Source organism: Lytechinus variegatus, chromosome 2 (assembly GCF_018143015.1).
Source record: "Lytechinus variegatus isolate NC3 chromosome 2, Lvar_3.0, whole genome shotgun sequence".
NCBI lineage: Eukaryota > Metazoa > Echinodermata > Echinoidea > Temnopleuroida > Toxopneustidae > Lytechinus > Lytechinus variegatus.
Genome location: NC_054741.1, coordinates 74528677 through 74546243, shown reverse-complemented (window position 1 = coordinate 74546243; position 17567 = coordinate 74528677). Strand labels below are relative to the sequence as shown.

The 17567-nt window shown below is 35.5% G+C and overlaps 1 protein-coding gene across 2 annotated transcripts; it reads right to left on the bottom strand.

Annotated features, from left to right (window-relative positions):
* Nucleotides 1–1313: 1313 nt before the first annotated feature.
* On the bottom strand, nt 1314–12138 carry LOC121409006 (SH2B adapter protein 1-like). Of its 2 annotated transcripts, none has more exons than XM_041600773.1 (4): nt 11981–12138; nt 9685–9870; nt 7534–7754; nt 1314–1778 (listed from the first exon to the last, which is right to left on the bottom strand). In XM_041600773.1, the coding sequence occupies exons 1-4, from the start codon at nt 12099–12101 to the stop codon at nt 1389–1391; spliced, it is 918 nt and encodes a 305-aa protein (XP_041456707.1). In that variant the 5' UTR covers nt 12102–12138; the 3' UTR covers nt 1314–1388. The 2 variants fall into 2 exon arrangements, with proteins under 2 accessions (XP_041456707.1, XP_041456708.1); XM_041600774.1 differs by having other exon boundaries at nt 7534–7751.
* Between the last annotated feature and the right edge of the window lie 5429 nt (nt 12139–17567).

The following is a 17567-nucleotide window of genomic DNA, read 5'->3' as shown; positions in this document are numbered from 1 at the left end:
TCTGGATTAAGTGAATGGATAGTGGTGGGTAGTAAAGGAATAATCTTCCTTTATGCTTGCTAAAATGTGTCAACTATTTGAAACAAGTATTTGTTAAATGCATTGAAAGTCTTTATCAAACCTATCACATGAGCAATATGAAGCATACGAGATACTGATTTCAATTTCTGAAAAGCATTCACACACATTTGTCCCAACATATATGTATAAGAAATAATATGCAAACAAATATTAGCTTCAGAGTGTTGTCATTAGACCAAGGAAATTGTCTGAAGTGATATCAACCTGATTTTTGTAAGAACAAATGTTTTCCTAGTTAAAACAATAAATTTTGCACACACATACACATGATGAATAAAGTACATATTTTTTTCTCTCTCTCAATGCAGTTTATCTACATCAAATGTTAATTATTGTTGGACTGTGTATTCTCTGTACAGGTAATACAAAATCCTTCAACAAGTTTAGGAGAATGTGGCCACATTTTGTGGTTTGATCCAAAACATTTTCAGGCAGATATCAGACAATATATGTGTGAAGGGAGAATACAAACTTCTATGTAACACTATAACCATTTCTCTTGTGTCAATTATTTCTGTTGTACGGCTGAGTCTTGTTTGAAGTTATAAATATTTTAAAGAAGAATTCACACTAAAATAATCAATGGCAAATTTCTAACTTCCAAACTTTATTATCAATTTTCATTCATACCATGTCAATAAACAGCGCAAAAGAATAAAGAAATAGGAGAGATATAGTGCTGTTGTTATTTGGAGAATGAAAGATCAGCATAATTCATTATCCCAAGTGGATTATTGTACACGTCATGTAATCTGATATGTCATAAAAATGTATCTCAAAGAAAGTGATACACTGTTCAATAGCAGCTGGTATCTCTGCCATGTCCCAAAATATCTGTGAGAATATATTTATATATATATATTTATATTTTACAAATATCTCTTCCATATCTAAATATACATTTGCTTACAAATAACAGTTATCTGCATCATAGGTGTATGATACAAATAGAAATATACTCTTGAACAGTGGTACAATGTCAATTCACAACCAAGATAAAATATATTCTGGTAATTGAATTTACCTTCTTCTCCCCTTGCAATCAATCTCTTTTGCTTAGTCACTTTGTTCCTCTGTATCTCTTTCTCCCTCCCTCTCTCTCACCACCACCACCATCATCATCATCATCATCATCATCATCATCATCACCATCATCATCACCATCACCATCATCATCACCACCACCATCATCATCATCACCACCATCATCATCATCATCATCATCATCATCATCATCATCATCATCATCATCACCATCATCATCATCATCATCATCATCATCTATCTCACTCTCTCTCTCTCTCTTATTATACAAATGAATACTGGTTCCGCACTGCTTTGTGTGTGGCATGCTGGCCGTTCTGCCGTTCTAACGATGAATGTGAGCTCAGACGTCCTGCGGAAGATGGATCCGACACCGCCATCTCAAAGGCATTAGGTATGTCCATGAATTCTGAGTGGGGAATCCCCGACTCCATGTCAATGGGGAGGTCCGGCGTGAGGGGGGTACTAGGGGTGCTCAGAGACTGTGAGTTGGGTACAAACTCAGTGAGGGTGACGTCCGGCTGGGAGGTGCCATCACGACTGTCCAGTGGGATCGGATGCATGCGGAAGTGATCCAGCATCTCAAAGATGGACTCAAACCACATGTGTGTCACCTTGCAACGGTTGTCAGGGTCAAGGGTTAACCGCAGGTGCTGTGAAGACACAAATCAATAGGGAAATATGGTGAATTATACAATATCAATTACTCATGAAACAAAGAGTACTTTTTAAGAGCTTTACTTTCCCTGCTCACTATGAAAATGCAACTCACACACAGTGAGAATTGCATGTTGTAGAAGAAGAAATAATAGCTCAATTACAAAACTTCCCTGCATCGTTAGTTTTAACCATTTTCATTTAGCCATTAATGGTGAGGCTGAGGTTATTATAAAATATGAAATGGAAGGGGTTACAGTTTCAAAGTTAAACCCATTACAGCTCTAAACACACACATACAATATTGATATCAAGTTGAAACGATTCAGCTACGTTTGGGTCATGATCAACTTATAAGATCAACTGATAAGATTTGAAAATGGCAGAAATCAGAAAGCATGAAATTTGCACACCAACTTTAAAAAAACTAATTCTTTCCTCACAATCTAAATCTAGCAAAATTAACTCATAGTTAGAATACAAGGGAAAGAGATTGATTAAAAATGAAATTTATTTGTATTACAGTTGCTTTACTAAGAAAAGCAAGTGAAATTAAATATTTTGCTTCCTTATTGCGAGATATCAATTGCAAGTACATGAAAATCTTGGTTTCCTACATACTACAAAAAAAGGAAACAAACTCAGGTTTTGAAAGTCTCTTGTTTCTTTCTCAACAAAATGTAGACACACATTGATTGAAATAAGGAACTTTTTATTACATACTTTCATAGAGCGCCTGTTGTATACCTAATCACCATGTAAATATATTACCCAGCAATATATTGACTTTGTAATGAAATATGAACAACATGATAAAACAAGTACATATTGCAACTAAATGATTTTCAATAAAATTTTTGAGATCATCAATGTCATGAATATGTGAGAAAGATGAAGTCTAGTATTCCATTAATGAATTAACAAATCTGGACTTATTCCAGACTGAACTTATCAGAATGTCATCCAGTGAGGTTTATAGTTGATATGTAAATCCTTTCTCTTGTTGGCATAGTAATTTAGGTCATGACAACTGGATATACGAGTGCCAAGGCATTCATTGTTGTACTAGCCTGATTTCAAAGTCAAATTAATTTGTTCCCCTCACTCTAAATGTTTTAACACACAATCAAATGATTAAAGTTTGCAATACCGAGTAAAAATAACCTTATACATACACAAGACTATATGTATACCACCACTAAAAATAGAGGCTGATATATAATTTTACTAATATGCATATACGTGGGGTGGAGGGTAGTCCTCTGATAATAGGCAAGTTGAACCGCTTATGCATTACAAAGCATTCCTGACAGACAGAACTTGCATTGAATAAAGCTGAATTAAAATTATATCACATTATACCTTAATAGAGTCATACAAATTCAATTTACTGAAATGGGTTAGACTGGGGTGGTAAAGAAGATCAATTGATCATCTAAGAACTCATTCATTCTTTTAATGGGGTATGTGTGGGGGAGATGTGGTGAACAAAATTCAACTGGTTTTGAACTTTAAAAGTTAGGGTGGGGTATTAGAGGGATTCATTCAATTTTCCAATAACTCAGTTGATTTTCGTATGTTGGATGGGGTGAACTATTTCAACTAGCTTTAAACTGTGTTCAATTTCAAAGGTTTGGATAGAGGTAATAGGGTCAACTCATCCCATCATCCAAGAACCCAGTTCCTCTAATGTTTGAGAGGAAATTAGGTTCAAGTGGATGTGGTATAGCGGAGAACTCCTCCAACAAGCCTAGAACTGAGTTCATATTAATGTTAGGGTGGGGTGGTACAGATTCCCAGCCTGGAACCCAGACTACCCTCATCACATGGTGTACAGTCATTGGAATGCATCCAAGACATTTGCCAAAAAGTGTGCAGTTTTTCTTTCCTCTATCCTTGAACCTACAGTCCTCAACCAACTCAACGGCCATGCTCCTTCAATTAAGGATCTAGCACTGAAAAATACTCATCCGGGATCAAGTTAGTCATCAGCAAGTCAACCGTGCCTGTTTGAATATTTCTTGGGTATACTGCCTGATGGTTTCTACTATCTTGATTTACTGGAACAGAGAATATTAAACACTACGATCAACAATTGATGTGACTCTGTTTTCAAATTTTACATTTTTTTTTATAATTCAGTTTGTATGTTTATTATTTTTTCATATATTTTGGGGGGAATCAAAATATGAATACATGCATTCATGTACATGTATTTAAACCAAACAAAAACATAAAAAGAAATGAATACATTTAAAAATAGATCAATAAATTAACAAAGTAAGAAGAATGGAATGCTTTTTCTAGTATGAAGAGAGATTGGAATTTTACATTTTATTTAACTGTGTAAATATTGTTGCAGTAAACCCCAATGACAGTAAACTAACAAAACACGAAGGGATATGTTTCCTTTTGGTGGAAATACCAGGAAAACAAGTTTTGTCTTCCGACTTCATAGAAGTCTAGTTTTAGAGAAGGTATCAGTTGAAAACTGTCTTATATACATAAGAAGATAATTAAATTAATATTTGACCTAGATAGTAACAGTCTTGGGTCTATCTCACATCATTTTAAAGAAGCATCATACTGTAATTATTTGAGAAATTGGAAATCATCGCATTGAAATGAAAAAAAAAATGCTTTCTCGGCCATTGAAAAACCTAAAATTTGAGAGTCAAAGAGCTAAAAATAGTATTCATCTCGTTTAATGTGAGGAATTAATATTCCCTTTATTTTGTACACACCTATTAATGTCGATTAAATTTACCCACATTTTACTTGTATATCTTTGTACCTTATTTTTATTGAGTAAATATCTCTCATTTCATTGGTGGGTTTTACTGTTGTTAGTGTTTTCATTTAGGGGGGGGGTAGGGCATGTTATATGCACATATCTCTCCTCTTTACAATAAAAAAAATCCTGATACACCCCTTCAATCAGGTGCCTGCAAACGTTTGGCAATTCTTTGAAGTATAATCAGCCAGCCACTGTCAATTCTTATCGCCGATGATATCTCGTCAGATATGCTTGTTATTGCATCAGACTAGGAAGCATATATCTCTGGCAAGCCAGGTAATAATATCCAAGCAGGATTATGGATGGAAGCCATAAGCGACATATAAGAAGGCTATTGAGATTAATACCTCCAATACTTAAGATCCATCTTTTCAACTCAAAGTCATTTCTCAGGGAAAATATACTAGTCATTTTGGATTACTAGAAAGAAAATTCTTTACAATCTCTGCCATCTGTTGTGAAATTATTGAAGTTGATTATAATTTTTGTATACATTCAAGATGTGCAAACATTAATCTTAGTGTAAATACCATGAGCCAAACAGACAAGAATAATTGTTCATTTAAAAAGAAACAAATTTGTATCAGAATTTAAAGCAGCATTTTCACTGTGTTACAACAAAGGTTTGACATTATAAAAAAAAACGACATAGCAAGTGAATTGTTGTGGCCACATTTTATTCAAAAGAGATTCATACCAATCAAGATTTGTTTAATGGCTACTCATTGTAGGCATTTGTTTTATTGGCCCTTTGAACTCTGATTGTGTGTGTGTGTGATTATCATTTTTTTTTTGGGGGGGGCATCTAGGCTCATTCCATGCCAAAGAAACCTTAATGTTATTTCTAAGAAAACTTTCATTTCTCTCATGTTTTAAGTGATCAAGTACCAAATGATAAAATTTCAAAATCAATGATACACTGGATGTCTAACAACAGAAGAGATTTGTGTAACATTTGGCTGCTGAAATAATAATCTTGGATTAATCTAAGGTTAAAGTTTAACTTTCCATACAAATACAATCCAGTATTTAATCCTTTTGACTAATGAATTCATCAATTCCCAGAGGCTATGTACGGGTACCACCAAGTTCCAACAAATAAAAGGTGTGCCTTTATTACTAAAACCCATAAGTTTGAAAGTTAAATCCAAAAAGTGCAGCAGTTTGAATGAAAGGCAATATGTGAACCTAATCAATGACTCAATTCTCAAATGGTTACATTTTGGGAAAAGATCAAGCTGAAATCAGGAGTCATCTTCAAACTGGCATCTCTTGAGAAAGAACCAAATGTGAAAAGGGGTAAGGCACTTGCTTGCCCTGTGTCTGACCTTGATGTAAAACAAGACCAACCTCCACAAATAATGTTTAATTCATTGTATCATCTACTTTGATGTACCTCTTGGGTCTATCTCACATCATTTTAAGCATCATACTGTAATTATTTGAGAAATTGGAAATCATCGCATTGATATGAAAAAAAAATGCTTTCTCTGCCATTGTTAAAAAATACAAAGTAGGATCAATTATCAAGTTATTATAAGTAAATCTGGAAGTATTGAATGGGCTGGAAGAATGGATTTATGAACACACATTTCATTCAATTATATCATATCATGCCAGAGAATTTTTCATAAAAGGGGGCTAGTAATAGGGTATAATTCACAAGAGGTAATCTGACTCATACAAGTGGTTCAGCTGGCAAACAGGGGGAAAGGTTGAGGTAAAAACTGCTCATAATGTTTACATGATGATTGCATTACTCATTGTAGATTGCATGATATCATATTTCACTACAACCTTGCAAGAAATATCAAGAACAGATATTCATCATATACATCTGTTTTTCAGCAATCATGTTTCAGTGAATACCTTATTCTTAATGGAATTTTTCCTTTTTATTATCTAGTGTCGCTTTAAAAATACATATGTTCATTTTAAGGGTTTTCTTCTTATTATTTTTCATTTATTTATTCATTTATTACTATTATTTTTATTATTACATTTTTTTGGGGGGGGGGTGGCAGTGAAGTAGATGTTTCATTTGACAGCAGCATTGCTGTTCAACTAACCCACATTGTAAGTTGGCCCACACTGGAACCCTACATGGCTGAGATCACGTACCATCCAAATGGGTTATCTCAAACTTTGTTGAACTTCAATATGATATCCTCTGATTGAACATTCAACATTAAAGCATGCAGGAAGCCTACATAAAGTGATATTAGATATGTGGAAGCAGTTATCAAAGTGAATCACAATTCAAAACATGAAGGAGGCATCTTTCAATTCAAATTAAAGAAAATATCCTTAGGATACGGTAATACCAATCAGAAAGATGTACTATCTTAAGTATCTTAACTCATGCTTCAAATAACACACAGTATTAAACCTATTAATTACTACATTCTGCTATTCCCATATGCTTTGTAGAGGGAGCAAATGATTCCTGTAGACATAGGGTTATTAAACATGTATTCTTTTTATGAATATGAAGTAGAGCAAACTGAGCATAATAAGGTGAATGGTTAAATATGGCAAAAGCAACTGTGATTTCAAGGGTGATTTTAACTCACAGTTAAGTCTTGCTAGAATATAGCCCACGAATCATGTAATTCCCTGCCCAGCCTTAGAACTACATTAATTCTTAATTTTCACCATGAATATATCTTTTTTTTCAAAATATAAGCCTAGGAATAATTGAAGTTATGAAAATAATCAGAAATCAAAACCAAGTTCTGTGCAATTTTCTAAAAAATAAGAGTCATAAAAAAATCAGAACCCATTTTTTAAAGGGGAATAATACATTGAGCCTAAAGGGCACAGGTCTATCACAGGTGTGCAAGATTGCTAAGCATCTGTGTAGGAAGAGAAACCCCCAAAAAGTAAAAATAAATGTTGAAAACTCCTCCAAACAGACAGATTTCATCTGACTGGTCCAGCCCAAGACTACCTACCTTTGGCCTTCCATGGAAGTTGAAGGTAAGAACACACTCGCCTCTCCTTGTCTCACTCTGCCGTACCAGGAATACACCATGCCGTAGAGGGCCTCCTTGTAAGACCAGCTGGGCAGCATCTATCCTCGAGAGGGTACCATGGAACCAGGGGTAATGGGTCAAGGGGTGCTCATCCTGGTTGGTCTCAGCAGTGGTGGTGGTATTCTGAGGTGGAGGCACTTCTGGGGTAGAGGAATAAGACAGACATGAACCAGATACAGTGCCAATTTGAAGAATTGCATTAATGTCAAATCTTAGATGTGACATTTATGGATGATCTATTTTGATAGTAAATTCATGTAAATTAAAATATGAACTAAATTAAATGAGAGGTACAATTGTAGTTTAGAAAAACTTGGGCTATATGCATTTGTGCAGTTAGATATGAATTTTCTCATCATAACTATACCATGGTAAGCTACTGCATTTGCTATGAGGTAAAACAAACTAAGTACTTTACAGATTATGTCTGTGCAATTTGCATCAACATAATTTTCATCAACTCAGCCACCAAAATCTGTCAACCTGGAATCCAACAGTAAAACAAATATATAGACCCAGAAGAATATGTAAAAATTCAAGTGATAAGTAGAAATTGATCATTCAATTACCCATCAAGCCACCGCACATAAAATAGATATGTACACAATTTACAACACTCTGTACTAAGCTTCAGTTCACTGCACAATGTCAGAAATGGGGGGGGGGGCAATATGGTGCTGGCCATTTCATCTTCAGTACCCCTATGACACTAAACAATACATATTCTTGGTCTCTCTGTCTCAATAAAATCATACAGTGAAATAGTTACCATAACCTTTGAAGTGGATTAAATGATATTAGTCTGAAATATAACTAGCAAAGTCAACCCTTGATTCTCCCTATAACAAGGCTTTTCTAAATGCTCCAAGCTAGCGAACCATTAAAACGAGCCAATCTTCATGCAGATCCCTTAATCATGTGACCCATTCTCATGACACCCACTCACTCAATCCCTGCTTCTAAAAGATGAATTTTGACCTGTTTCACTCTCCATTTGCACATATATCACTCTGAGAACAAAATGGCTTCTATATAAATAGGTAGAACACAACTTTTTCTTATCACCTTAGCAAATGAGTCAAAGCGATTACCATCTATAGCATTCAACACAAACAGAGCAAGGAACACATAATTTATGAATGCATATAGATCTAAATATAATCTTTGGCTTGAGAGATAACTGGACTAATGACATATGAACGGATAAAAAAAGATGTACTGAGATAGGTATATTAGACATAATGATAATGGCTAGTTTTTATATAGCGCTTTTCCCATAATGGCTCAAAGCGCTTTACAGCATATTATTACCCCCATCATTGGATTCATTTGAATCCCGCACAAAAAGTGCACAATTTCCACTCTTGGGGAGCATTCCTTGCATTCATCGCAGCCTCATAATGGCGCTGGCAGATTTAAACTTTCAATAACTTTTGCATCTTACCAGGTACCCATTTAGCACCCGGGTCGAGAGTGGCAAAGTGTGGATTTACAGCTTGCCAAAGGACGCTAGACAGCAGTGGGATTTGAACACATGACCATCTGTTTACAAGGTAAGAGTCAGAACCACGGCTCTTCCACATGTAGATATCAGATATGTAAGGAGCATTGCAAGAAATTTTAGGGGCAAATCAGTCATAAATCTTGCAATTAAGAGTGAATTTGCAATTTGCCATTGGTTGTTGTTCTTTTTTTTTGCAAGAGAATGTTTAAATCAACTAGATATAATTAAGATTGATCTATAAATTACAAATTTGAACAGCAAATTTGCAATGCATTGCAAATAAGTTTCTAACAACACCCATTCAGACAAAAGTGAGAAAGAGAGAAATGAATAGAGAATGGGAAATTGGTAGACAGAGCGACATACATATATACACAGACGCCGCCAGAGACAACAGGGAGATAGAGAATACAAGTCCTTGTAATTACAAAGCCAATTCATAACATAAATTATAACAATATAAATGTCAATTTGAGAAACTGTAAATATCAAAATATATCTATTTTAGAATCATCTTTGACATTTTGTTAATTACACGTTGACGTCCTGAACAATGCAATATTTACCTATCCTCTGAGTGGCTGGTTCTGCGTCATTGCTTAACGACAGACTCCTATTGAGCTCATGATGCCTTCTTGGGGGTACTTGAGGAGGTGGACTACCTGGTGGGGTAGCATCTCGGCTTGATGACTGCCCACCTGTAGAGGTCTCTGGTGTCTGTGGACTTCTTGAGGCACCGTTGGTTATGTTCGCTGCAAAGCAATCAATACATATGTCTATTAAGTTCGGTGCATGCTCGCCTATCTGCTTGAGGCAAAAAGCAATAAATTTTTCTGTGCTTAATTATTATTTTTTAATTCTATAGTTCCAGTTTGGCTAGATCTTGTGCATAAATATATTATAGTCTTGATATTTGCAAAATAAGCTTTAAACCTTAAAGATATAATCACCCTGATGTTAGGTTAACTATGACAAAAGTCAAGAAAATTTCTGTAGCTTTGGCAAAGATTTGTCAATGAGTAATGGAGATCAATAAAGTTTTGATTTTATTCATTTTTTCCTACACAACTGAAACTTGAATTGTATGACGTAGATATTCAACCATTGAATAGGTTAGGCCTTAATTATTCACCCTCTCTTGATGCAGAAGAAAAACATCCGAGGTGAAAAGAAATGAGGATGTTATAAATATCACTATGGGGTAACATTAAGAGGGAAGTAAAAAAGTTAAATAAGAAAATAAACGAAGGAGGTTAATATCCTCCAGATAGACTGAAGGATGAATCTGAGATGATTGGGAGACTAGGAGAGAGAGCTGATGTCAGACAAGCAGTAAAATGAGACTCGGGGATGGAGCAAGAAACAATGGAACATCAGTGGCAAATTTGCAATTGAGAGATAAATCAATAACCTACTGAATAAAAGAATTCTCTAATTCCTGTAGACCTTGTACAAGGACTACTAGAATCCTACAGGCAACAGGGTAACAACATCTGAATTTATACATTTTGTTACATGAAGCAGACCGGTTGTCAATTGTAAATTTTGAATGAATGTCAAGACATATCATGAATTTCGGATTTAAACTTCCTTCCATTATTAATTTAGTTTCTTGCAATGCCTCCAATAAGAGAAGCACCGGATAGAAATGACAGGTTACATGTAGGGAGGGAAAAGGAAAGTAATTCTGATTAGAGTAGAGATAGGGGAATAGAGTAGAAATCAAATGAAAATGACAATGTTATTATATAACTGGTAGCAACCAAGTAAAAGTGGTGGTGGTAGTTCTTGAGGCTGTCACCAGGGTCTTTTTAATGGTAGGAAACTTCTCCCTCACACCTTGGCCATGGCGTTTAGCGGACAACCACAAATCATTGTTTTTCAGGGAGTAAAGATAAGAAACTTTGCATGTTTGTTGGTCAAAATCATTGCATTTCATTTCTTGATCAAATGGTGGAATTGAGGCTGGTACATGTAGGTAGGTGTGATATTGCAAAGAGGGCATGTTGGAATTATTATTATTTTATTATTATCATTTTTTTTGGGGGGGAGGGAGAAGAATCCAGGTGATGCTGACCACTGAAGCGACAACACAGTAGCATTAGCAGTACGTAGCTGAAGGGAGATAGCAAATAGCCCAAGACATATAAAGGTCTAGATGCCTATGTGCTATGACACGCTTGAGCATCAGGTGAAACTTAACTGATCCATTAACTACTTGATGACCAATTTCCAACTCATTTTGGAATTGCTATTAAAGACTAGAGTGCCCCTAGAATCTCTGGGCCATTGCACATTCAGTGATTCAGAGGGGAAGATATTCTATTTGGATCTGATTTTAACCTTCATGGGCAATAGTCTTACTCTGATGACTGATGTATGACAATATAGAAGGTATTCATGTCTGTGATGGGGATAAAGGGATTTGTTTTCATTTAAAAAGGGTGATGGGCTACTGAACTGTAAAGGATGGGGATTCTCTATCAAGGAAGCATGATGATGGGTGTGAATGCTTCATATATTCATATCCACTGAAATACTCTCACTTATCTTTAGAAAAGATTTGGAAATGAAAATTAATATGCAGGGATGCCAACTCTGAAAATGGACAAGTGAAGTTATTTAATAGGACTAAAAGGATTTTGGTATGAATCATCATTTCCATGAAGCTGCAGTATTCTAGCAAAAACTGTGCAAAATCCTGCAAAACAATGGCATCTCTACACATGAAATGTTAGAAAGGTTTAATTGTTTTATCATGTTGGGGAAAAAAATATCTATATCAATTTACTGTTAGAGTATCAAGTTCTTATAAGAATGGATAATGATTATTATTGCTAAGTCCCCTTTTTACAATCTCACCTTGTTGCGATGGTATATTGACGGTAAGAGCTGGCTTGGTTCTGGGTGGAGGTTGAACGCTACTTGATAATGCTCCTGTTGCACCATGGGAGGGAGAGCTTGGTGGGTTGCCAGGCAACATTGGAAGTGGTCTGCGGAGAAAATGAAATGTATTCTAGAAAACTAAATAGAGAACTTGATTTACAGAAAACTATTCCATCTTCCAAACATGAAATTCAAGTGAGGACACAACCGTTCTTCGGGAAGCAATCTTCGCACATTTCGAGTGCGCTACTCCATACACTGTATGAATGCCTTCACTGCGGTTTCAAATATCGCGCGAAACACGTCACCCCACTGAGAGGGTTCCCATAGCAACAAGATTGCTTTATGTGAAGTGGTTTTGAAAACCACTTTCGGGTGATCAAATGGGAATGCTTGCAGAGCGATCTTCCAAACTTGTTTCCTGAACCGGTTTCCAGTAAACTAGGTTTTAGAAAGTGCAATGAGAATGGGGTTAAGGTTCAATCACAATAATGAACGTTACAAAATCCTCAGAGTTGCATTAATGTGAATAGATGGGGGGGGGTTGATGGCACACAAATATATAATAAAACAGTCCATTTCAAAAGCAGGTCAATACATAACTGGAAATTGTTGTTATTCAGTAGCAACACATTACCTCATTGCCACATCATTGATGGCAGTGGTAAAGTTTATGAAAATGAGTTACATTGACCGGTGCTTGCCTGTGCTACTTCATTCACTTGTTGCCCAAACTAAACTTTTCAGAGATATAATTTTTGTAATCAAATAATTCTTTATTGACTTTTTAAAAATCTTGCTATTCATACAATTAGAAAATGAGAAGCCTATATTCCATGAAACCAATGACTAAATCACGACTTCTAACATTTATACTGATAGGGTGTGAGTGTATGCAAACTTATGTATTCTTGCATGAGATAGTAGGTCCATGATTCAACCAAATAAAAAAGATGGAATTTGGACAAGCACTAATATTTATTTATGTCCCAAATCAAAGTCACATATATATGCAAAAGGTAAAAGTAGGGGAATAGGAAGAGTATGTTTTTATTGTTTCTCACACAGTCATGTTTAATGCCCTACCTGACCTTGTTCATGAGATATTGTGTCATCATAATAATCTCATAATCAATATAGATTCACATGCCACTTGTGGTAATATTGTCATATTGGGTTTCATCAAGCATTAAACTGTCACGCTTGTATTGATCTAGGTTGATAATGAGCATCTGCTTTTATTGCCTATTGGAATATTGTTCACACCAATAGGCTAGTATATTCACACTTGTCTCCTGGTGTGTTCATACTAATCTCTTGTTGAGTTCACACTAATACCTGAAGTGTTCACACTGATCTCCCAGTGTGTTCACCCTAAACCCCCTGAAGTATGTTCATACTAAGCTCAAATTGTGCTAACTTCACTCCAATCTCTCTCAGTGTGAACACATCTTTGATTCTACTCAAAATCAAAACATTCAGATCCTGCTCCAAACCTGTCACTGTCAGTCTTTCACCTATCCCAAAGAAATTTCTTTTAATTCAAGGAAGGAAGTTACAAGATACTTAGTGCTTCACATTGAGACATAAGACTACTTTATCTCCTTGAAAGTCTTTCTATTTTTGTCCAAGGTAGCCAATAAGGCATGTGCAAATACAGCATTAACAAAGGTTCTACTAGATGGAGGGTTGCAAATTTAGCAAAATTTTAGTAGCTGAGTAATGTTCTAACTTCTACTTTATCTATAAATGTTTAGTTTTCAATAATTTTTCTGTATCATAGAAAAATGGGGACTTGAGGTTAGGTTGAAAGTGTGAGATGCATCATGTCACCCCATGTACAAGAAAGAAATGAATTTGAAAAATTGATTTATTAGTTACGAAACAGTTTAGTGTTTGGACATGTCATCACATGTAAATTCACACCCCACCACTTTCTTTCAATCCTCACGAACACATCACAGAAGTTCAATACCACTTGCTTTATTCTCTGTACTTGGTACAATTAATAATGATAATGTGCCACTTATATGTTCCATTTGAGAAAGACAACAGTACTTGAGAAACTAATACATGTAAATCTATATTACTGATAATTAAACCCAGACATGTATCTTTATGATCTGTTAATGCATTTCAAAATGTTACCTTCACATTAAAAATCAACATAGTGGTAATTTTTACAAAGAAAGATAGGGGCTTCTGAAAATGGAATATCATCACAAAATTTGATGAAGTGAACATCCCTTGTTTCAATATTTACAAAATCGATTTCTTAATTCTTGCTCTTATTGGAAATATACAAATATTTGTTTTGTCTTTGACATGGATTCACACAATGTAAAATGCGGTGTGATATCGACAAAAACATCTCATTGTGTAAATGGCTCAAAATATAGGGCAATAAAGATTTTTTTTTTATGACTAGACTGCCTGTTACTATTAAATGTTTATACTGTACCTGTATGAAATTTTCCCTCAAATACATTTTATGACGTGAATTTTGACAAGAACTTCCTCTTAGACCATGTTCTCATTACAATGTGTGTATTTGCATACTGTACATGAAGTTTCCAAACAAGATGAAACTTACTAGTCTGCCACAGACTTTCCCAGTGCAATTTTACAAAGCATGTACTTATTCAATATTTACGTGAGTAGTTATAGCACCCTATTTCTTCATTTTTTACAGCTTAAAGGTCCACCCCAAGAAAAACATGTTTTGACTTAAGAGGAAAAGCAAAAAGCTTAACTCTGAAAATTTATTTCAAATCAGATTTCAAATATAAAAGTTATGACATTTAAAGTTTTGCTCTATAGTTCACAATACAGCTATAGGCACATCCTAGTTAGTTTGCAAATGAGAGAACTGATTACATTACCTTGTCACTTTTCTGTGTATTTTTTGCATCAAATGTGAAATATTTGTAGAATTTGTACTTTCTCCTTTTTATAATGTGAAAAAATATTCCCTCTTGAACATGTGGAATTTCCATTGTTGTAACCTATTGTGATATCATTAAGAATATCAATATTGTAAAATCTGCAATAAAAACAATACTGTCAAATTAAAAACAAGTGGAATGCCTCTGGCCGTCTCACCTGCATCACGCGATTCAACATAGCAGCAGTGCTGACTTTAAAAACTACTATAACTCGCACAAGATGTTCAGTGATACTTGGTTACTCTTATTTCCACGTTTTATGAACTAGACCAATACACTTACAGAGATAGGATGGTAATTCAACAAATACCCCCAATGTGGCCAAAGTTCATTGACCTCACATGACCTTCGACCTTGATCATGTGACCTGAAACTTGCACAGGATATTCAGTGATACTTGATTACTCTTACGTCCAAGTTTCAAAAGTCAGATCAATAAACTTGCAAAGTTATGATGGTAATTCAACAGATACCCCCATTATGGCCAAAGTTCATTGACCTTTGTCCTTGGTCATGTGACCTAAAATGCGCACAGGATGTTCAGTGATACTTGATTACTCTTATGTCCAAGTTTTATGAACTAGACCAACATACTTTCAAAGTTATGATGGTAATTCAACAAATACCCCCAATTCGGCCAAAGTTCATTGACCCTAAATGACCTTTGACCTTGATCATGTGACCTGAAACTTGCACAGGATGTTCAGTGATACTTGATTACTATTATGTCCAAGTTTCATGAATCAGATCCAAAAACTTTTAAAGTTTTGATTGTAATTCAACAGATACCCCAAATTGGCCAAAGTTCATTGACCCTAAATGACCTTTGACCTTGGTCATGTGACGTGAAACTCATGCAGGATGTTTGGTGATACTTGATTGACCTTATGTCCAAGTTTAATGAACTAGGTCCATATATTTTCTAAGTTATGATGACATTTCAAAAACTTAACCTCAGGTTAAGATTTTGATGTTGATTCCCCCAACATGGTCTAAGTTCATTGACCCTAAATGACCTTTGACCTTGGTCATGTGACGTGAAACTCATGCATGATGTTTGGTGATACTTGATTGACCTAATATGTCCAAGTTTAATGAACTAGGTCCATATATTTTCTAAGTTATGATGACATTTCAAAAACTTAACCTCAGGTTAAGATTTTGATGTTGATTCCCCCAACATGGTCTAAGTTCATTGACCCTAAATGACCTTTGACCTTGGTCATGTGACATGAAACTCTAATAGGATGTTTAGTAATACTTGAACTAGGTCTATATACTTTCTAAGTTATGATGTCATTTCAAAAACTTAACCTCAGGTTAAGATTTGATGTTGACGCCGCCGCTGACGTCGGAAAATCGGCGCCTATAGTCTCACTCTGCTATGCAGGTGAGACAAAAAATGACACTCCCATATATATTTTAAATCAAATTTTGATAATTTTTAACTGCTATGCTTGTTTCAAATTCATCTATTTATTCAAATCAACTGTTTATTTGATTTAATACATTACATCTACCCTGAATGGGTAGGTCTTTAAAGTTTAATGAAAGTGGAAAAAATCCTATATTTGAGGGTCTTTAAAGTTTTAAAAACAAAAAAATATTCTTGAGGGACTTTCAGTTATTACCTTCATCAATATTTAATCATAATGATTAAATAATAAAAAAAGATGTTACTACTTTCCTGCCAAAATTTTTTATGAATTATCTGATCCATTGTGTAAAGAATTCATAACCAAGCTCCATAACACAATGAATTGTAATCAATTGATGGCGAACGCCAATCAAGATCAATATTGCACATGTATATTTTTAACCAATCAGCAAATCAGAATAGTTCTTTCATACCTTCATATGCTTTTCACACTGCACTTTTTGTCCTTAACCCACTTCGTTTTCACACTATGTTTTAGCAAAGTAGGCTAGCACGATAAATAGTACGGTACTATCTGGCCCTGCAAAAAAGCAGGGTTAGCCGGTTTATTGTGGTGCAATTGCGCTGCTAAGAGATGCAGTGTGAAACAAAACTGGGCTAAGGAAAAGTGGGGCTAAGTGTGGGGCTAAGCATTAGCCAATCACAGAAGTTGAAATTGCATGTTAATCACGCTCTGTATGGTAAAAATCATCAATATTCATGAGCTGAGGGATAGTCCAGGTTTAAAGGCCCTATCTCACCAACGGAGACGTCGCCGCGACAGTCTCCAACTTATCAGTCGCTGCAGTCGCGGAGACGTCTCGGAGACAAAAATGGCTTGCGCTCTCACCAAGGAGACGTCTCGATGGAACGTTTGAAAGATCATACACCTGACTTGGAGCAGGAGGAGGGATATCAGCACGCGTTCAGTCACGTGGTTTCTGAAGTGGGTCAAACAGTGTGAAGAAGTGTCGCGGAGACGTCTCCGCAATGTATTATAATTTTTTTTGGTCTCCAGCAGGTCTTCGCGATGTCTCTGAGACATCGCGGCGACGTCTCAGCAGTCGCAGATATCATTAGTCTCCGAGACGTCGCAGCAACTGATGGAGACTTCTCGGAGACGTCGCGGAGACTAGAAACAGTCTCCAAAAATATTAAACATGTTTAATCTTCTTGCGACTCCTCGGAGACTCTGTAATTT